This window comes from Rhopilema esculentum, chromosome 10 (genome assembly GCF_057945365.1).
Source record: "Rhopilema esculentum isolate cy_ngs chromosome 10, ASM5794536v1, whole genome shotgun sequence".
Classification (NCBI taxonomy): domain Eukaryota; kingdom Metazoa; phylum Cnidaria; class Scyphozoa; order Rhizostomeae; family Rhizostomatidae; genus Rhopilema; species Rhopilema esculentum.
In genome coordinates, this window is record NC_142824.1 from 6093818 (window position 1) to 6116982 (window position 23165).

A 23165-nucleotide genomic window follows, 5' to 3' on the forward strand; every position below is an offset into this window, starting at 1 on the left:
GGATATTAAAGAAACTACTGTATAAGTCAAAAAAGGCAATAAAAACAAATCATTGATAAAAATGTAATATTTCCAGCTATAAAATCATATTTTCAAAATACAAGTATCATACATTAAAATATTTTAATGTGATGAAAATTTCAAGCAGTTTTTAACTGGATCTCAGTCAATAAAACAAATTTTTAATCTATGCTCTAATTTCTTCAAAAGTGTGCATTCATCAAAACCCATCAATAGCATCTTTGTAAAAATCCAGCATATTAGAAAGTTTTTAATTTACATAAATACAAAAAATATGACCAGTTAAAGTGAGGAATATGTGATTGAGAATATTTTGTTGTGGTATAAGAAATTTATCACATACAGTTGCAAGTTTATCAATCATCTTCGAAATTTTTGCAGAATTCTTGAATGAAACAAAAAGAGATCTTTAATCTCATTCTTCAAAACATTCAGTATGGTGTATAATTAAAAGCATAATTGAAGATGAAACCAACTTGAGATGCTACAATTCAGTTGTATTGTGATTTTTTGTTTTATGATGAAAACTAGCAATGATAATTTATGAATGAAACCATATTTCAGAAGTTTTTGAAAAATCCTGCAAATTGTTACACTAAAAACTGGCTTTGGTAGTCCTTAAGGCTCAGCAACCCGAAATATCATTTGAACATGATAATGGATCAATGAAATAAATATAGTTAAGTATTAGCTTCGTAGAAATGTTTATGACGCTAATGCTGTCAACTAAAAGCCCTCTTTTAATCACTGAAGAAGTACGAGTATTAAAGGAATTATGTACAACTTGTCAACACCAATAATAAAATACAGTAAACACTCACAGACAAGAGCCTACCAAACCTGAATAGGTTTTTATGATGAAGGCTGAACAGAAACCCAGGTTTTAGCTTCATAAAATGGCTTTTTTATTCCAAAGTTTTCATTCAGAGTTTCATTGTAAATTATCGACATGTTTTAGACTCTTGGGTCAACAGCTTAAAATATTTTTAGTATGAATAAACAATACTAAATATAAAAATCTCTACTATACACTGCAAAAAGCTTACATTCTCAAACTTGCTTATTTTTTAAATAAATAGCCTGAAATTTATAAAGTTTGCAAGTGAGAACCTATTCCAAACTATAGGCTGAATTGGTTCTAATACACGAGGGCTTTGTTCCACACCAGGTTCTTATAGGCGGGTGTTTACTGTACACTAACGGCAGTTACCGTCTGTCTGAACAACGTCACCCAGAAATCTTGAATAAGCTATTTCTGGTGTATTCCCTCACCATTTCAAGAAAATCAGCCCCTAGATGCCCAATCAGTGCATCAAATACAGCTATTTTTGGAATACTACATTGTCCTCAGCAGCTTTGCCATATTATCTCGGAGAACTTTATTGTCAGGATCAAGGGCTAACGCTTTACTGTAGTAATGTCGTGCTTCTACTTTCAAACCCTAAAATGAAAAGCAGGGAGCTGCATTTGTATGGCTTACAATGTATATAATACGTCTGTTTCAAACAAACAAACAAATTGACTAATCCTTTGTCATTCTGCGTAAATGCTACCTTTAGGTATAGCTCGAGCAGTTCCGGACGATTGCGATTTCGGACAAATGTAGCCGAATAAATATATTAGGACAAATACCGAAAATTATATAGTGTACGAATATTTTGAATCATTCGAGAGAAAAAAACATTAAAAATGGTAGGTTTTCATCTGTGCAGAAAATATTTGGATTTCTTTTCTTATATAATAAACAGACATTGCCAGAATCTAATGTGGTTTGTGGAATCAACCAAAGCATATCCAAATCGTACCTGTAGATGGTAGATGACTCCAACATTTTGAAGCGCACTGAAATGATTGGGATCCAACTTCAAAACATCTTTGAAACTCTGAAAAATGTATACCAAACGTTGATATATGTCGATTTTTGATAACATAAACGACATTTATATATGCACAATAATAATATACATGTTTATACAGGGTAATACTCTATCAGTACGTAGACGTACTGTTATCAACAAAAGCGCTGTTAAAATAAAATGCAATTAAGAATCATGGTAATGATTCAATAAAAGTCAAACTAGTCAAGGAAATAACAAGAATATTGAAAAGAAGAATATTTGATCACACGTACCTCTAAAGCCAGATTGAAACTATTCAGCTCACGAAATGCATTGGCCCTCATGTAATGGAGCTCAGGGTCATTCATATTATACGCCAAGCTGTGTGTAACTGCTTCTAAAGCCTAAGTAGCAAAGAGGATCTCTTGTTATAAAACATAGATTCCTAAATATATATTAAGGAAAATTACTGTTTTTATTAGCAGAGGTGGCAGAGCTGTATCCACTTTCGGTGTGAAGAACAGGACAGTTCTAAGTTGCGACTCCAAGCATCATCCTTAATCGGTGTTTAGGACCGTCCTGTTCTATACACCAGAAGCGTCAATACCTGTAAATGTAAAGGGTATTCTGAAGAGTAAATTGTACGTAATGGTTGGTCAGCCAATGCATCCATCGGCGGGAAACCTTCCGTTTCTCTGTCTAATTGTATTAGTATCAAGAACAGATGTGCGAAATGATGATGTTTGGCTGCCACTCCATGAAGGCGGGAAACGCCCGCTTCGATATTCACAGCACAATTACCTAAATATACATCTAACATCTAAGCCTTTTATTTCTAAAGGATGACCAAATCCATTTTCTGATATCATCGGATGTTATCTTTTTCTGAAAGGGTCTCCAAGCAGACAAACAAGAGTGTTTTCACCTGCAAGCACGCTATCTAAGAAGCTTATGAGGTGTCTGCATACGACGCTTGTGCGTCAGTTGAAATTAAAGCTCAAAGTTAGATAAAGAATAAGAGTTCAACTCTATCGGTGATACCACAAATGAAGTTGGCGATAAAAGAGAGTGTCGAAGGCCACCCATGATCCTAATAAATCCCTGACTGGATCCTATCTTTTTGCTTGATCATTTTTAGATGTCCACCTATGCGTAAATCAGTCGAAAACATAGAGATTTTTTTCACTAAACACATCAAAAGCCATCTATATTAATTTTCAAGTTAGATGCTTTCTCATCTAATTCCAGACGATCTCGGACAGGTGAGAAACTAGTCTTTTATACCCAGTGCTCCACCTAAAACCCTATGGTTGGATGCTAAAATGCAGAAGGAGTTAAAAAATGTACAGACAGTTTAATCAAACAACATCTACAAGCTACTTTAATTAATGCAATTCATTGCATTCCAAACTTGGTGCCATTAACTACAACTAATCAATAAAAAATCTTCTGAGCTAAACAAAGCATGGTATACCGAATGAAACGAAAGTATTGTCGCACCACATTCGCACTTGCCGTCTACCCCCCCCCCCCCTACACCCAAGCTAAACCCACCATTAATTGTTATGCTCCTAATAACTAACACATGTCGAAATTTAGACCAAGATCAAGGAAAAAGATTTCTCCAACATATCTTGGACACAGATTGAGAAGTTGGCATTTATGTAATTAGCAAATATTAATCTGTTTTTTTGATCAAGGTTTCATCTTGCTCCACGCTGGGCAGGGCTTATATTTGACACCAAAGTCATCAGCTTCTCCGTGGAAACTATCGAGGAGGATAGAATATGCGCAATTTTTTCATATCACTGGTAGACAAAATGGCTTTCCGTGGGTACGTATCGTATAGTATCAATGTAATTACAGGATCATGTAAAAACCTTTTATCTAACCGACAGGTTCAAAACAATGTGTCAAGGTGTTGGGGGTAAGAATCTATATGCATAATTTAAGCAGACCACATTGGCTGCAGATGGTATTTAAAGATTGACCTCGCCATTGATATGCTCAAAAGAAGATTTCATCAAACAACTGTCAAAAGTACCAACCTCTTTTGGTCGCTTACGACTCATGAGAAAGCTTGCCAGAACTTTGACAATAGCTGAGGAGTTGGGTAAGAGTTTTAAAGAGTCTCTCAACAATCTTATTGCCTCGTCCTGCTGACCCTGTTCAAAAACAGCTGTCGCCTATTCGAAAAAACTTTCTTTACAAAAAACATTAAATAAATCGTTTACATGATTCATAAAGAAATATTTGTTCTCTTATGCTACACTACCAAGAAAAAGGTTTCCAGGTCTCGAAAATTCGAAAAATGTTTTATTAAAACGGACTAAACAACTAAAATAGTCTTCAGAAACATTCTTAGAAGAACGGAATGGTAAATGGCCATATGTCATATGCTCAAAGTAGAGACAGCATTGAATATTTGTATTTGTTGCTACCTAGCATCCGGAGGTAGTTTTTAGGACACTGAGAAGCTATGCTTATCGAGCAGTGTCCTGGTCCTTCCTCTCGATGTAACCACACCTCGTGATTCGTACGCCTGGAATTACAGAGAGCTGGCGACTCTCCCCACTAAGGGTGAAAGTTTGGTCACACCAGAGACTCGAACCACGGACCCTTGGGTCTGTAGTCAGCGCCTCTAACAACTGAGCCATCCTCGCACCTCGCATTAAGTGTCGACATAAGCATAAAAGCATCCAGATTTTTATTTCTGGAAACTAAAATTTTCAACTTTATAAGATTACAGTCAACCTGAAAATTGCAATGGGTTTCTATTAGCAGATAAATGAAGGGTTGAACTGCTGTCTTTCTCAAACCATTTCACCGCCAATCACCAAATACTACTTAATAACGAGCAATTCATGTATATGCACTTATTACGTCAGCAAATTTTGAATGAACACAATGGTGTCAACCTTTCAATCATATAAGAGCCACTAAAGGGGCCTTAAGAGCCAAATATTTCCGTTCGATAGCCATTATAGAAGAACCTAGCAAAACTGAACATGGCAGATGATAGGATCTTATACGCCGGTGTTTAATGTGCTTTATATTTGCAATATAGATGACGAGGAAAAGTATTTTTAATCAACAAGAATTCTCGCGATTGTTACAGACTTCATAAGAAAATGAGACCCTGGTAAATCACGAGAGGAAAAATAAGGTTTTTCAAACCAGATTAAAAATCTCATTTTTGTGGAGTTGCTCCCTGACTTGGATGCTATCCTACTGATTTCATAGAAACATAATGATTTTCTCTATTTTCAGCAATGTACAAAATGCAGATAAAAATTAAAGAAGCAGTTATAGAATGAAAAATTAATTAGTTAATTATTCACACATACATGATTCTTGATATAATCTTCATTGCGTGGCTCATACTTGAGTGCCTCGAAAAAAGCCAGCTCACTTTCTTTCAACCGTCTCATTTGATATAACAAAATGCCAAGCAAATGTAAGGTATTTGCATCTCTGCCAAGTCTCAAAGCCCTTGAAAATAAACAAAATTTAGATCTCTACTTGCTTTGACCAATAAAATATTTTGACGATTATCAGTATCATAATTGAAGAAGAACTATCACTAAAAACTCAAAACAAGCAAATAAATATAAAAGGGAATATTTCTAGTAGCGTTTTCATCTTACATTCCCTTATCAAGATTTATTACGCAATAGTACAGTCTCGAAGAAACATGTCTAAAATCACTCAAGAAGAAACATGTCAAAAAATACCCAAGAAAAAACATGTCAAAAATAACCAAAAAGTAACATGTAAAAATTAACCAAGAAGAAACATGTCAAAAATTACCCAAAACGAAATAGATCGTTCTTCAAACATGGTCTAACGCTATCGTTGTTTTGGGGACTTGTTTATAAGGATATTTTTAAGATAAATATACTAGATTGCGTGCGGTACAATATAATTCTATAACGACGTTTCGAGCATGGCCCGTTACTTGATAACGGGCTATGTCAATGGATTATGTTAGAAGTATCGTCAATGACAAATGTTTTTTTCAGCAAGATACTGATGACAGTTCTGTTGATGATAGCATTGGCGATAAGTCAGACAAAAGATGCGCAACGTTTTGTCATTTTTGTCATATCAATATTGTATCAGAAAGGAAATACATGCCTTCTGTAAACATTTTCTGCATCTTCGTATCTATTCACTGCTTTCAACTGTCGACCATAATTGACGAGAAACAATTTTTGCAACGGTTGGAGTTCGATTGCTTTTTCGTACGCATGCAACGACCCTTCGACATCACCTAAAGCAACATTGAAATGTAAACTACAGTGCTTGATGGTATATCGTATATACAACAAAGCAAAGGAAAGGTGATTGTCAAATACCACCATTCGTTGAATTTATTACATAATTAACATTGGAAGATTTATACAACATATCAAAATTAATTTGCTTTTTATTTCTATCCTATTACGGCCTAGAGGACTCTAACTGATGATACTGATACAGTTGTAGGATGATGACGTTGATGACGTTGATGATTATGATGATCATTGACAGTAACAGTGATGATAGATGATTGATGGTGGATCCTCATAATGATCATGATGATTGACGTTTGATTATATATTGGTTAATGGTGATGGCATTGTTGATAAATGATGACTGATGATTATGGATGATTATGGGTAATGATTATTATGCCGATAATTTTGATGTTGATAATAATGATGGGAATATACTTTTTGAACCAGGACTCCACAATCTAATTGCAACAATCATTTCCAAAAAATTCTTATTTAACATCGTTTTCGATCTAATAAGACAAAGTTTAGACACAGAATAGTTGTACCGGTAGACATAGAATAGTTCCAAACAATTAATTAAAAAGACATACCGGTATTAGCAAGAAATACACCGTAGTTATTGAAGAAGTTGGGATCATCAGTTTTGAGAGATGCTTTATGAAATATTTGAAGGCCTTTCTTAGTTTCACCAAGATCATGGCAAGTTTCAGCAAGGACTTGGATGGCATCGAGATACTCTGGATTGACCCTGAAACAGCAAAGCAAAAGCTCTTTCTATTTCTATGTATAGTTCCGTGGTTATTTGAGCTCATTGTCTCCCTATCAATTAGTTTTTAGATCAATTTGCACTGTAGGTAGAAAGCGTATCTACGAGTCACAACACAACTAGGTGTGGTTTCCACAAGGCTCTTGTCTTGTTGCTCTCCGTCTCACTATTCAAGTCAATGACACGCGATTCTTCTTCAACTACCTTTATAGCTATGAAAATGTAGGCTCCATAGACTTTCTGAAGGCCTCGGGAACAAATAGATATATTTATACATAATCATAATACATTTCTGGTGTAAACGTATTTTGGTGTATAGAACAGGACGGTTCTAAGTCGCAACTCCGAGTTTCACGCTTTATGCGATCATCAGTCAACATTTATTACGGATCAAAGTCTTTTGCCCTCTTCTTATTTTTGACAAACAGTGCAATACAGCACTGAAATGTATCTAGTTTGCAAAAACTTTTCCTATGTATACAGAAAATTTTCCGGTGAACTACATATTTATGGAATTCGGTAAGAGATAACGGCGTGATTTGAGGTGTATGTTAGTTGTAACAATGCTCAAGGAAAGAAGCACCAACTGAATAAACTCAAGCTAGCTTTGCTACCTTCTAGCAAGAAAACTGCAATTGAAGATTATTAATTTGCCTTTAACAAGATGGTTAGATCTTGATTTCAGGTACACCACTGGTAATTCTGAATGCTAAAATTTCCTTCATTCATAGGTTACTTCATAATAAGATTAACAATGCAGAACCTAATGATGAGATAGTACAGCTTTAACTTTTAAGACTGAACAAGCTGTATTATAATTAGATTGAAAAAGCTGTATAGCTGGTTTGCATATTTTGAAATATTTTGATTAAAACCAACTTACTATATGCAAGCAAACATTCCCCCTAAAAATCCTACATCTAAATCCTGCCAACAAATTGAATAAATTATGAATTTACCTTACTGAATTTTCTAGCAAATCCTTTGCTTCTAAGTATTGTTTTTTGCTCCTGTGAAAATATAGAAAATGCAAACATAATTATACTGCATAAGCTTCTCAGCATAAATTACAAATCAAATATCATATTGTTTTACTTATATGAAATACAATTGTAGTTGGATATCAGACATTTGGATTGGAGACAATGTTAGCTACGGCTAAATGTATGGATCAGGTTGCGCGGATTCTTTTGACATAAAGAATCTATCATAACAATTTGCTTTCTAATCCATAATCGACAGGTACTTAAGTGTCAACCATCAGTCAATCAAAATTGACCAATCAACAAACGTAATACCACTCACACGTTTAATGATTGGCCAATCGTTGATTGACAGATGGCTAAAGCCTCTTTCGCATATCATTTGCTTTTAATACAGAGTTTTTAGAGGTTAATAAAAAAACCTTTGCCACAAAGTGACGAATTTCTATTCTTTGGCAAACCAAGGATACTAGAATCTTTTATCCAATCAATGAAATTATATCCTTAAAATGAATGAAACGCCGTCGTCATCACAGCAGAAGAACAATGCAAATAATCTTTTAAGTTTACTTATCATACAAAACTTACGTGCTTATAAAATCGTACCTTTCAAGGGTAGGCAATCAAAACCCCAATGACCCTTATTCAAAATACGCCATAGTTCTTGAGTAATGAAGGACAAAACAGATAAGATTCTTACTACTTTTGCCGAAAGGGTATGGGATGAAAAATACATCGTTTCAACACAATTGCATTCTCAGCTTCATCATCGAATTAGGCAGTTTCGTTAAGAGAAAATCGCGATTTCATTTTATTGACGTTTCAAGGCAACGTTGTGTTTCATCAAACGTGTCAAATCTATTTACGAATGTTACGAAATAGTTGTTCACATTATCTGTTATAAAAAACACGTACAGTATCTGAGAAACTCATTGTCACCATTAACTGTCAACAAATGAGGGCTTTCATAATTGTGTTTAATTCTCCAGCAATATTTTAAAATGTAGAACACAGGTTACACCTTCTGGTTTCTTTGGCAACGAAGAAAAAATTCGAATCCATTTTATTTAATAAACTTAACGGCTAGCACCTTGAATAATTTTTTACAGCCAAAATAAGGCATTCATTCTTTACTTGCAATTCGCTAATTTATACAATTTGTAATTTCTTCGATGTTACATCCCTATATATAGCACTGCAACAGAAGATCAAACTGCAGACATTAAAGAACGAGTTGGAAGCCGAAAAGATGAAAATCGGACGGATAACCATTCTACAGACGATTGTTTTTGTTTTCCTTTCGACCTTGGCTGTTTGTGGAAATGCTTTGGTGCTATATTGCATTTCGCAAAACACAAGAATGCAAACTGTCACGGGTATGTTTCTCGTGAGCCTTGCAGTCACCGATCTTGGCGTTGGCTTGATAAGTCTACCAGTATCGCTTGTATCTGCATACAACCCTATTCTTCTGTCCAATAAGTGGTTTTGCGATCTTAACGGGACTAGTATGATGCTTTTTCTGCTCTCTTCGTTGCTGACCCTAGGCAGTATCAGTCTTCAGAAATATATATGCGTTGGTTTTAACAAGCGAACGAGTTTCAATAAAAAAACTGCCAAGCGTTGCATAGCTGCAATATGGGTGGTGTCCGCTGGTCTAAGTTTGGCGCCAGTCTTAGGCTGGAGCAAATATGGGACAAGCAAAGACGGTCATCAGTGCGGTCCCTTTGCATGGGACATTCCCGGGAGAATCTACAGCGCTTGTATTCTGGTAATAGGCTTTATCATTCCTATTACAGTCATGAGTTATTGTTACAAAAGCCTTTATAGGAAGATGAGAGAGCATAATGAAAGAATGAGGGCAAATGCAGTCATTTCTCCATCACTACCGTCAGTGCAAAATCAAGACAACAGGAGAGCAAACCGACTGGAGATTCGCATGATTTATACGTTTATGGTCATTGGCATTGTGTTTTTGTGTTGCTGGTTGCCGTCAGGAGTACTTGTTATCTTAGAATTTGCACAAGTCGAAGAACCGCTTGAGTATGAGTTATTTGCACTCGCACTTGCATACGGGAACTCGACTCTCAACCCGATAATATATGCTTATCGACATCAAGAATTCCGTAGAGGCTTTAAAAGCATCTTATTGATGGGGGTACCGAAGTGCTGTAGACGAAAAGTCAGCGATTCAAGTAACGAATTCGAAAGGCAAGCTTATGTGTTCGGGAACAACAATGCTAGGATTCCAGTTACTGTATAATGATGAACGATACCGAATGCTTGTTGAAGGACAATATAAAGCAAGAACACGCTAGTATCATGAACACTTAGCTGGAGACCTTTATTGTATATAGATTTTTGAGGTACTTCGGCAAATCTTCAATGTATCAAACTTCATGGTAGTCAGGCATAACCTTAAAAATACTCATATATATATAATAAATAAGAAGCAGAAATGACCCAACTTGTAATTATCTTAGTCTACTTGGTTTATAGACACCACAATCACTCAGACTGACAGAAAATTTCTATACAAGACCAAATAAGCTACCACTTTAATGTTTCCAACTGTGAGTTGGCTTACTTGGACCTTTATCATAAACTGTTTTTATAAATATTCACTTTGATTAACAGAATTGACTTGAAAAAAATCAGAAATTGATAGGAAGATGGAAAGACGAAAGAATTACCTGAAAAGACAAGCCAGGTTATACATAGCCTTGTAATGATAAGGGTTGTGGAGCAGAGTCTGTTTGAAGTGGTACTCAGCTTCCTAAAAAGGACAAGGAAATTATAGGCTACGCGTAAAAGCTGTCTAAGCAACAAACACCAAAGGGGCACAGTCAATGAGTCGCTCAGGCTCAATGTAAACAACCCACAAAACAACGTTTTAGTAATACGTGGCTAAATCGTTTCTAATCTCAGACAAATTATTTTCTGAAATCAGTTATTAACGTATATTTCACCTTCAAGATGCTTTAAACTCTCTATCATTCAATATATGTAAAGTAAGGCATCAAATAAAACAACCTTGGTAATTATTTGCAATACCTACTTTTGAATTTCCCAGCAAAGTTGCTAAGTTATTGTGGGAGCTTGCATGCTTTGGGTACAACCTTGAAAATAAAACTTACTAGGTTAGCTAGAAAAAGGAATACAGCTGCAAATCACAGTTGCTGAAATGATGCTATAAAACAGGACTTATCTTAATAGTTCTGAGCGACGTTCAGAGCACGCCGCTACTTGATATCCAACTATGGTCGTCTTAGACACCAAAAAGATCAGATTAAAGGTTGCATGACTGAAAAATATATTTATGTAGCTAACTTCTTTATGTATCTGATTTTGAAGTTTATATGATGAAGCAGAAACAGGTCATCGATCCTCAAACTTAAAGCAATATTTGGAACTTAACCAACTGCAGTTCGACTTTGCTTTGCTATCCACTTAAATGGTCAATGATGAATAGCGGCGGGAAAAAACGACTTGCGAGAGTGTACATGATCGGAAAGAGGTCAAATATCTGGCGAAAAGTAGTTGTAGAGATCAAACTGATCAAACAACAAAACTTTATAATGATCAACAAAATTTGCTTTTGATCTTTTTGAAACTTTACTCAGTATCATCAAAAAAATGTTTGGTAACCAAAGAAAGTTGTCGAGCAGGTCAAGCATTCCATCAAGCATTTATGTGCAGGTTTCTGAACTATTATGTGAACAATTTTGGCGGTACAGAGCTTGCTTTCTTCAAAGCCATTTTCAAAAACTGTCATGTGCAATTTTGCCTGTTCGACCGAGGTTACATGACACGGGGTTAAACGACACGGGGTAACACGACAGGTAGCCCCAAGAAAACACAGGGGCATTTACCAGAAGGGTTGTAACGGGTAGAACTACATTAAGCAAAATATTCGCAGCGCAGCTTTGATAAAGGCTGTGACGTCATAAACGAATAACAGAAACATTTTGGGTGTTTGCTAAAGCCCGAGTTTGGCTTAATCTAGTGGTGTATATATGATGTAACTTGTATAATAGTAAAAAGCGTGTATCGTATCAGAAATATAGTAGGCATCAGCTATTTGAATAACATTTGTAGCTAATTAGAATACTGTCGGCTGCATTTTCAATGAATATATTATATGTTTTGTTTTATTCTATTATTAATATGTACGTAGAAATTATGTTCTTTACATTAAGGGCCACTTCAGCCTGGCGGGTATATCTTCATTGTAAAAAAATGTATTTAAGAAAAGTCAGGCAACAGATTCAAGAATATGAACGTTTTCTATTTCATCCGGAAAAACCGAAAGGAAACTGCTCCACGCACTGTCTTATACTTTTTGATTACATGTGTTCAGCACGGCCTAAATTAGGGTTGAAGAGAACGAGGATTGTGTGCTAAATGAAGAATACCAAAATGATGTTTACATCTCATCTTCAAACTATTACTGTGGCTCCCTTCTTCAATTTGACGCTGATTTTTAAAAAGAACATCGTTAGCCCTGAGTAATGAGCACTGTAAAAAAAGATTGTTTTATTTTCGTTTTTCGCGATTTCCCCATTATCAAAACAGTTTTTGTAGAATCGCATCTTACGAAATCTTAATGTTTCAAGTCACAGAAGCCTTCGACCTCAAAGCAAAGAAGCTTCGATTAACTGAAATCGAGAAATTCTTGGCTTCTCAAACAAGAAGTAAGCCATGGTTTAAATAATTGCTAAAGCAAAGACCTCACTGCCACTCTGTAATGATAAATAGCTTCATCTGTTCGATTGCTGTCTTTAAGGAAATTTGCATAGTTGTAATGAACCTTGGCGTTGTGTGGGATGACTGCCACGCCTGACCTGGAAATTGAAAAAGTTTGGTCATCGTAACATAAAAATTGAAACATTTTCCATTATAAATGCAAAGTAAGCATTAATTTGATTAACGTTTTGGCAAATTGTAAAGCTTTCAAGTAAGTTTGGGCGAAAATTCAATACAGAATGCTACACGTTATTAACATATGCAAGAAAAAATAAGGCGATTTAAAGCGTTTGACAAAAATATAAGCACGCGATTTTAACCACACAACTATGTAGTGTTTGCACATTTTCAATAAGTCTAAATAGAAATGATTGAAGACCTTTACGCGGAAAAAAGGCGTGGAAAATTATACTCTTCGTGGAGAAGTCGTTTCTGCAACAGCGCATTTGTAACGAAGAGACAGAAGGTATTTATAAAAACGGCTAACACATGCGCGTACCAAATGATGCCAGATGGATAAACGAAAACAATTTTCTGCACAACTACTAGCAATTATATTCGAAAGTTAGGAATTATTGAAAAAAGTTGACACCAACAAACCTAAACAATGTTTCCCTGTTTTTCCAGACTTTGTTTCTATTAATTGTTCTTAACATGAACAAAACAATCAAAGAGACGAGAGCTGCAGCTAAAAGTCTTTTGTATATCGAGTGACATTTTTCATCGTTATGGTGTTCCGCACTTGCGTTCAAACCTCTCTGATTTCCATCAACTGATGATGCTTTCCAATTTAATAAAATGCTCAAACCATGGGCAACCAAGACACAGTAGCCAAGACTGTTCACAAAGGAAGTTAAAATAAGTTCTGTGATTGCTTTTAAATTTGGTGACAATATCTTCATACTTTAATCTTAAATAGTTGAATGAAAACTTCTGAAACCAACATCATTATTTTACTAAATAATAAAGGCCGATACTTTTTCGATGGATTCTAATGTTAGTTATACTATGAACCACAGCAGTCCCGAAAATTAAAGCATGGAGCGTTTTGAATTGGTATAGGGCTTTTACACTGGGAATCTGTTAATTGGTGCGGTACTAACGAAAGCTTTATCAACAGCCAATGTTACTCTAGTTTCGTTTGCATCGAACAACCATGTAGCATTCAAAATGGTCCTTTTCCAAGTGACAATCGGAATATGACGTCCAGCATAACATTAATTTCATATACAAGTGCTACACGGTGAAAAGAACGATTATCTTGAAACCATTCCGAAAACCGGGCCTGAGTCAGAAAAACGTAGTAGTCGAGAACATAAGATTTTCATGAGCAGGCAACACGTTTTGGACTAAAACTATCCATTGTTTATTATCCAAAGCTAATTCTGAAAAGGTGGTTAAAATTTTAAACGAGGTACGCATGAGTCTTAGAGACTCGACAGTCTCTTTAAGCAATATCACCAAGAACCACTCATGCTTACTTCTTTTCACATTTTACTACCTTCCACAAGCCACTGACAGCCTAATTGCTCGCGCTAGGTAGGCTTTAGGTCCTCATTCAGTCTAGCAGCTGTACTGATGAGCCCTGATATGAGGCGAAACCGGTCTACAGCCGACTGTATGAGGTGTCAGTAGCTTTCTTTACTTCACACGTTAAAATGTTACCCTGAGATGACAAAGATATTGCAGTTTCTGCTTATCGACAGGTTCACAGTTTCAAGGCGATGAATTTAATTCACTGATGGTATATCCAGAGATTTCAGATAAGAGATGCTACATCTTAAATAAACCCAAATTAATAGCAACTAACTTAAAAAGTTAACAATTCGGGATCAATTTGTTTGAATCAAAAGGATTCAAGATGACTTATCGTGGTTGGCACATTTGTATCGAAGTGCTTTGAGACGAGATTAAAATAATCCAACGCCCACATAATTCATCCTAATATGTTAATTATTATGTTAATTTGAATATTTATGTTTTCTGCCGTAAATAGAATATGTATGATATTTACCTTATGCTGTGTATTGAAAATTGTGCCATATTAAATTTTGTTGATATTTACCCGTAACAACCAGGTTGTGTTATTGTTGCAAATAGATTACATGCCATGTTGGCATAGATACATTCAAATATATAACAATAAAGCCTACGCAACAAGTAGAATATCATTCTTGTAGAAAATTACTTTCAGTGAAAAAGCGCAAGCTAATGCAGACATAATCTCTACTATACTAAAAGGTTTCCTGCATTGAATTTTTATATTCTGTCGTTTGTCAGTACCAAAAAACATAGACATCCCTCAAGCCGCAAAGCAAAAATGCAGTTACACAACGAAAATAATTTTTCTCGAGAAAATTCTTTCGTAGGTTGGAAGTGTCCTATTTAAGATTCGGAGCATTTGGTGAATCTAAAATTTGTGAGTTTATTTTTTCGCAGTAAGGTCAATATAATGGAACTGGAGGGTTTCTTTACAATTTTCATCACATTAAGAAACATTTAGAAAAGTTAATTCTCTGTTGCTTAAAGCCAGTTTGGATAAGCAATAGAGGGGCTAAATGTGTCGAAGCGGGAGCTACATTAGTTTATCAATACAAATTTCATTGTTTTCATTCTTTCTTGCAAAGTATACCAAAATGGAAATTTGGCTTACCTTGGAATATAAAGAATTCTCTCTGCGACGACAAACCCAACTCTGATAAATAAGTTCGATGCAGGAAGAAACGGAATAACTAACAGAGCGACACCAATAAGTGTAGTTCTTCTGCTGACGACCTAAAGAAAAAGAATTGTTAAAATAAACTATGGAAAAACATATTATAAGTGTGAATCTGTTCAAACTTTTTAGTTTGTATCGCAATTATCACTTCAGATTGGTAAATTACCTAAATTGACTAAAAACAGAAAAAGTAATGTGAAAAAAGTTCTTCTTCTCTCTTGGAGTCTTAAACAAGCTGGGAGTTTAGTGACCACTGATTGGCCAAATATAACAAATCAAAAGCGTCAATATTTCTCTCACATTTCATTCAAACCGCATCTGATATAAATTGCTGCTTAGCTTTAGTCATTATTTTATGTTTAAACTCTGGCGAGTGTCAGAGGAAAAGTACTTTATGCTATGTTTCTGCTTTTCCGTGTATCTTTCAATAACGCGGTGCTCAAAGCGTATTTGGATGAGTAAATGCACGCAAAAATAACAACTGCTGATTGGTCTTTGTTGATTACACGCTACCGTAAAGCCAAGAAATGTACATACGTGTAGAACATAAAAGCTCAAAGCTACTACTTAAAGTTTGACGATTTTTGCCTGATGATTGCCTGATGATCACACGCAGCTTGAAATTCAGAGCAACTTAAAAGCATCTTGCTCCAAACACCAGAGCGCAAATGTAAAGATATATATACGAGTATGAAGCATTTTGAAACAGCTGATACTCTTTGCTTAAAGGTAGTATATTCATAGGAGATATTATTAAATAAAATTATACAGTCACAAACAATACGTTGTCTGACTTTATTACCATTACCAGTGCAGCTTAGCATTGATTCATTCGGGTTAAGTTGATTAAAAAGCTAAGAATTTATTTGACTGCGAATTATCTGCCTCGACATCGCTCTGTACTGAATAATCGTATTAAATGTTGTAAGGTTGCAAAGCGTTTACTGGCTTTTCTTACGTAATCGGAATGATAAGAAATATTATCTAAGGTATTGCTCCTGATTTCAGATTTGAATCTTTATCGGAGATCAATCAGATGCGGCCTAAGCTTGTGAAATTAAAGAATTTGTAGGGATCAGGACCTAGCAGCCGGAGAACTGCCAGAAAATGAAAACTTTGATTTTAAGGAAGATTTCTATTATAATTAGAAAATTTCTAAGAATTCGGTGAAGCGACATAGATCCAGAAAAGACGTCAAGAAGACGTAAATAACAAACATCAAACGAAGTCTTCAATTTTAAAATATGAAAATGGTCCCAAGACATTGTCAGGAATTAGTAGTAACACTTCCCTGGTGTCTGAAATTAAGAATCAAACAAAAAACTCAACAGTTATACCGTAAATCTTCGAATCAGCCCCCTGGCGGCTTATCTATTTTTGATATTTTTGAATGGGGGCTTATTCGAGGGGGGACTTATACGAGGGGGGGCTTAAAAAATTATTGTAGAAATTAAGAAGAAATTATTAAGGGACCTCGTTTATCTTAGTATAAATTTCTTTATGAGCATTTAATTAATTACTACCGAAAGTATGAATTTGTTGTGGTAATTCAATAAAACGCCACAGGCAACCTCAGATGGCAAAAACCATCAAATTGAGGGGTCCACTTTGAGAATTTACGGTAGCAGTGGGGGCTGATTCGAGGGGAGGCTTATTGACAATTTTTAGTTCTAGGATGGGGCTTATTCGAAGGGGGGCTTTTGCGAGGGGGGGGGGGGGCCAATTCGAAAATTTACAGTAACCCATTTGAACTGACCTATCGACTAAGTATATTTGAATATTTAACAGCTTTCAATTGAAATTTATATTCAAAAATTGTAAAAAGCTCAAATGGAGACCAGAGGAGTTGGTTAAGACAGAAAACAAAATATTTGAAATAAGACCAGTTGCATCTAGAGGTGTTTTTGCAATGGTGTAAGTTCAAATAATTGTGTCAATACAAGTGGCAGGCTGTGAAGGGGTTGGTAGGTTGTCTAAACAAAACAACGTACAATAATGTTGGTCTTCTAAACCAATTAAATGACAGAACAGCTGGATTCATGTCAGCATTTCATCAGCAGTTGTAACGATTGTGTATGCATTTACTTTCAATGTGGACACGCTGCCTTTGAGCAATCCAAAGGAAAATAAGCGGAGCGTTCAAGGATAGGAAGAATGCATGTCAGCATTTCATCATCAGCAATGCATTCTTTGTGCCCAATAGAAGTTTTGTGCGTGCTGTCAAAACTATTTAGGTTCAGCATTCATTGGATGTCTAATTGTAGACGGTTACGTCATAATCCTTAAAAATTCAACATAGCATTGTGAAGCACTCACAACCAAAACTGTATAAAATAACTGTGTTTCAGGCAGGAGTTGGGGACATTGCTTATTCACTGCAATGTCATACATGAGTAATAATATTAAACATCTAGTAATCCATTTAAAGTAGATTTCTAATAGGATTAATGAATCATAGAACATACATCGTAGTTGGAGCAAAGTGCGACCAACACCAGAGCAGCAAGGCCAAAAAACAACAGAACAGAATAGATGTTTCTGATGTCACCAACAGATTCAACCAATGGAATACTTCCAATCTGCCAATCATACGATAATCGATGGGGACACAGCAACAACCATATGTTAAAGACACACAGATAGCAATAGGTCATAAACCTCGTTCCCAGTCTTGGGGCAAACGACGCTGGGTTATCTTCTTCGTTGAAAGCGGGAAGTTGCGCATTCATTATGCGTAATCTGAATGCTAACAGAGAAAGGGCCTAAAAATTAACAACAATGAGTTGCATTTAGCATAAAATCTCCAAATAGATTTCATTAAAAACATTATAATACAAACAGGAGCGGGGAACATCAATTTCTTGAATGATCATGTTATTCTTTTTAAGTCGCGGGGTTGAATATTTGTGACTGCAGTAAATATAGGAATACAACATTGCAGTAAATATAGAAATAACTGACTGTAGGACCAAAAAAATTGTGCCAGATTTGTATTAGATTTCATGTTTGCATTGCCGTGAAAGATTTTAGAGAATAAGATAGAGCAATGGAACTGTTGATCGAAATTTCATATAACTTTTATAAAATGTTTTGGTGGGTATCCTGAAAAGTAAAAATATGTCTGCTTTCAGTTTTTCTTCATTTTGAAGATCGCTGCCACTAACAAGCGAGTAGGTATTAAGAATTAAAATTCAAAAGATATGCACAGGTAATTCATTTGCTGAAGTCTGCATTTAACTTGAATCACGTAGTAAAATACCGAAAAGTAAATTACTGAAGCGGTGAAAAATCAATGACCTTTGGCTAAATATCAGATAGTGTGACCATAATGAAAATAGAATCTTACCGTTAACGCTAGAAGAACTATCCTTACAAATAATCGTTTCAGGCTCTCTAATTTTTCGCCTGAAAGGCTATTGAATATAAAACTAGAAGAAAAATGTAAAAATTTTAGGCACAAAGAAGGCATAAATGGCAAAAAAGAGAAGAGCTTAAGAGATGAAAAATTATAATAAAGTTAATGCTGGAGTCAAACCAGGTTCAAAACTTAATCTACCTATAGTCTTTTTCTTAGCTACTACATCGATTATTGAAGGAAGAGAGAACGATCGACATATTGAAATATAAATATTTCAATATCTGAAAAAAGATCTTGGATCAAGCTGGAAGTAAGCTCGAAGGCTAGATTTTGCAAACCAAAACCGAAATTGTGCTTCATATACGAGGTTTCGTAACAAAAAGCTGTGTTCAAATTTTAATTGCAAATGTTGAAAAGCACGATGAATCTTACGAATTGTGGATATCCACTTACGAAGGAGTCGACAGGCATAAACAGAATTTGAAATTGCGATTCCTTATACATGACAATAGAAAATGTCTAATGAGATTACACGCGAGCTTCTATAAATATTGTATATCTCCGCTTTTTGATCGTCGAGAAGAAATAAAAAGACGAAAAACTAGGCTGTATTTGCAAAGAAGTAAGTGTTGCTGACAGAATGCGTAAATAGACATATTGGATAAATCGTAAAATTTACCTCTGTATCACATCCAAATGAAAAGAAATGTCTAGTACAATAAAAACACCTATTGCTGTTATACCGTTTTCTTTGCAAAGCATTGCCAAACTTGCAAGGATAATGCTTACAAGGAAATGCGACCAGCTCTGATCCTAGCGGTAGAAAAAAAATAGTAAATGGCGGCAACACACCCAATAAATAAAAACAGAATGCTGCATAAAGATACATTCATTCACAAAAATCTTTGTGCATTTTATCCTCCCTTCATTACAATGTTGCTAAAGAAAAGTATTCTCGGTTGAAGGCTAACAGCTAACTAAAGCTTCAAAAAACTTTTTTATTTCAGTAATCAAGTTTATGGGAGAAAAGTGGGTAGACTTTAGGATGCTAACAATTTATCACAAACCGTTTTTTAACTTGTATGTTGTAATGTTACAGTTGTTTTGGCAAGGATTGACAGGAAAATCATCAAAAAAATTATGCTTTGAATTTTCACAATTGTTTCACAAGAGGTTTAGAACAGACACTTATTAATATACTAAGAGCTAACAAAAATGGCTCAAATGGAAATTGTCAGCCGTTTTTTAAAACAGCTTACATTTTAGCAGCCTCTCTTGACGATATTAGAAAAAGCACCAGAAGGTACAGTAAAATTCTCTAAGAAATCTCAGTGTGATAAGGCCTATTTGATGCCTTTTATTTCTTACCTGTTCATACAGCTGCTTGTTATTATTGTCGATCTGATAAGATGTAGCGCAAATGGAGGATTTCATGACCCTAAAATAAATATTTAACTAAAAATCCAAAAAATTGTTTTAATTTATTAAAGGTAAAGCAAAGAGCAGCAAGAAACAACAAAACAAAAATTATCAATCAGAACATTCTATGTTTATTTATGAATTGATACTTTCCTAATAATTTCTTTTAAAACAGGTATGCTTTAAAACTATTATGGAGTGGTGAAGCTGACAACTACTGATAAGCCATGATCTTTATTTAAACATAAAACTAACGAAAAGCCAAAAAGTTAGCAACAACTTTGTAAAAAAGTGGATGCATGTTGTGATACTTCCCTACATCGGCATTTCGCTGATTTTCAAAACATGAGCATTGAAGCCATTACACTTCTTACCAATATATTGAAATTAAGCATTAGAGGGGCAATATGTTTCAAGGTGGGGGCTTTATTAAATGGAACAAAAGAAAAATTCCTGTGTATTATCCACAAAACTTTCATTAGGTAGATAAACCATTCATTTAAGTCTAAGGTGTCATAAAAAGACTCAATATCTAAAGACTTAACATACACCATCATGTCTCTTATCCTGAAGTCTTAGCATACACTGTTGTGTCATAACATTCCTATTACTGGTCACATCTCAATGTTTGACCACATACTTATAGGTTACAAAAATGAAAGATGCTAAAAGGCCACATTACACTTACCTCAAATAGTAAAAGAGGGAAGAAAGAAACAGTAAACATGACAATATATCAGCTCTTCCAACAACACCAGTTACCTGAGAAATCATTGGATATGGTTAGTACTTGAATGAAACAGACTAATTACATCCACAAACTTGTGCCAAGAAAAAATTGAATGATTAATCATCAAAGAGTCTAAACTAACACTTACAATTCAGAGGTGGACACTTGGTAAAATATGGGGGACAAGCCTATTGTTTTGATAAGATGATGTCACATGTTCCCATTGTTTTAGAATAAAAGACCATTGTCCTCCAAAATATTGAGGGGTGATCGTCTACTCTCACCCCCTTCAGGCATCCACCACTGTCATAATTATTGAAACATTATTATATAATTGTTATTAACTCCCTCTTTTTAAGGCATTTCTGTATGTCTTTATGTACGTCAATTTTTCAGTAAATATAAATGTGTGAATACAAACTTACAGCCTCTGTGTGTACAGGATGACAAGCAAAAACTGCAGCTGTTGCCAGTGACATGTTTTGGTCCAGAAAAATGTTGTTGTTACAAAAGGTGTAGAAAAGTGTTGACACAAAGGTGTGCAAAACAACATTTACAAAATGATAGCCAAATGGGTCTAAACCATGAAGAAAATAATTCACTCTGAATGTCAACACAGTGATTGGCCTGTAAGATTTATGACTTGTGTTGTCAGTCATAGATTTTCCCCAGAAGTCATTTGTGAGCAGGTTCTTCCATGATGTTTCTGGGCGCAAATCTGCATTTTCTTTGATTGCATAAACATCATCATGAGCAAGGTCACAGCTAAGACTGTTCCAGTAGGACACCAGACATAGGAAAATAATTATTGTGAATGATGCTGCTTTGTTTATTTGAACATCCATTCTGCTTGCTACATTATGACACACAAGTTGAATGCCTCATTGCAACTTTAACTTGAAACAAATCCAGCAATGAATTTACAGGAGATGTCAAAATTGGTGGTTTTTTTCTGTGCACTATAAATAGAAATGCAGGTCAAATAACAATCTTGATGCAAAAGGCAGTAAAAGGGAAACCTTATATCGTTGTTATATGATAGTATAACATAAATTCGATAGTAGTACCATAAAAAGCACGATTCAATCATAATAAGAAAAGCCTTTGCATGAAAACAGCAACTGAAATCTTGGCCATGTTTCATACTTTCCGTTCCATGATTTGATTTGATCAAAATATACAATAGATCTATGTACCAACGTACCATTGCCATGATTTTGGCGCCATTCTTGGTGACTGGATCTTGCAATTATCGCAGCAATGCAGGACTTGAAAGAACAATTGCTTCAGTTCTATATATATTTTTCTAATGTTTGTTGTGAGTAGGCTAAGTTGCATAAATGTTAGAACATCACTTTGGGTATTTCAATTTACAACTTTTGACGAGACCAAAGTGATCAAATGATCAAAACTATTGTACCCCTGTGTTGCTTTGTTGACAGTTGGCAATTCAACTCAACTCAATAATGCCAAATAACTAAACGAAGGAAATGTGAAAGCTATTAATTTTTTTATCTTGAAAATATAAAGCTAATGTAAATTATGTGACAATCAAGAATAAGATCAAGCAATAGTTTTTCTATTCCATATCAAAAAATCTGAATGTACTGTACATGAAAGTGTGCTAGCATCAAAAACGGTGCTCTAGTTTTAATACAGAGTCACGCTTGATAGCAAGATGTATGTATATGTAGAAAGAACAACAAGTTATGCAGGCGCGCAACCAGAAATTTCAGAGGGCAGGGGTCCAAGACACAAAAAGGGCACTAATTAAACTTCATTAAAGGTCCACCGGGGCATTTGTTTAGGTACACCGAAAATATGAGCAGTTAGTAAATCTGTAAAAATTGTACGCCAGACAAGGGAAACTGATCAATAGAGAAAAGTTGTGGTGTACGGTTTATTTTGTGGTGAGGTGTGATGAAGTTTAGGAGGCCCGAAGGAGGGGGTAAATGGAAAAAACAATGCCTCTTGCGAGCGAAGCGAGCAAAAATTTTGCCACCACACCCTTGCAAATAGCTTAAATTCACTAATTCGTTTAAGATGTTTTACTTTTTGATTGTAATTTTGTTACTTTTAATAAATTCCATTTAAAAACGGAATTCATTGCTTTGTGAGGCTCCCTAGACCTCGAGGCCCTAGGACAATTTGCCCCTTTGTCCCCCTCTCGGCGACCCTGCTGTCATCTCCTTTTCCCAGCGCCAGCTCACTTTTGAATAGCAACCCATCATCTTCCATATCCGAAGACATTTTGCGCTTTAAAATATTATTATTGAATTCTTTGCTTCGCACTACAGATTGGAGGAGG

General features: G+C 35.3%; 2 protein-coding genes across 2 annotated transcripts; one reads left to right on the forward strand and one right to left on the reverse strand.

Annotated features, from left to right (window-relative positions):
• Positions 1–52: 52 nt before the first annotated feature.
• On the reverse strand, positions 53–22277 carry LOC135690063 (protein O-mannosyl-transferase TMTC1). Its single transcript, XM_065207518.2, has 20 exons — positions 22062–22277; positions 21283–21816; positions 20816–20889; positions 20077–20146; positions 19388–19521; positions 18697–18778; positions 17816–18112; positions 15285–15406; positions 13232–13468; positions 12616–12729; positions 10944–11004; positions 10579–10661; positions 7865–7915; positions 6730–6887; positions 5997–6132; positions 5207–5351; positions 3908–4045; positions 2153–2263; positions 1827–1904; positions 53–1462 (listed from the first exon to the last, which is right to left on the reverse strand). Exons 2-20 carry the CDS (start codon positions 21700–21702, stop codon positions 1358–1360), a joined length of 2616 nt encoding a protein of 871 aa, XP_065063590.2. The 5' UTR covers positions 21703–21816; positions 22062–22277; the 3' UTR covers positions 53–1357.
• On the forward strand, positions 8512–10584 carry LOC135690142 (RYamide receptor-like). The gene has a single exon (XM_065207622.2). The coding sequence runs from the start codon at positions 9138–9140 to the stop codon at positions 10146–10148; it is 1011 nt and encodes a 336-aa protein (XP_065063694.2). The 5' UTR covers positions 8512–9137; the 3' UTR covers positions 10149–10584.
• Positions 22278–23165: the final 888 nt, after the last annotated feature.

Excerpts from the sequence above, each read along its gene's own strand:
- LOC135690142 (XM_065207622.2), top strand. The coding sequence starts at position 9,138 with ATGAAAATCGGACGGATAACCATTCTACAGACGATTGTTTTTGTTTTC.
- LOC135690063 (XM_065207518.2), bottom strand. The coding sequence starts at position 21,702 with ATGGATGTTCAAATAAACAAAGCAGCATCATTCACAATAATTATTTTC. Across the intron at positions 7,916-10,578 it reads AACCTGGCTTGTCTTTTCAG|GAGCAAAAAACAATACTTAG; the intron begins GTAATTCTTTCG and ends ATATTTTCACAG. Across the intron at positions 2,264-3,907 it reads GTCGTAAGCGACCAAAAGAG|GCTTTAGAAGCAGTTACACA; the intron begins GTTGGTACTTTT and ends TTTGCTACTTAG.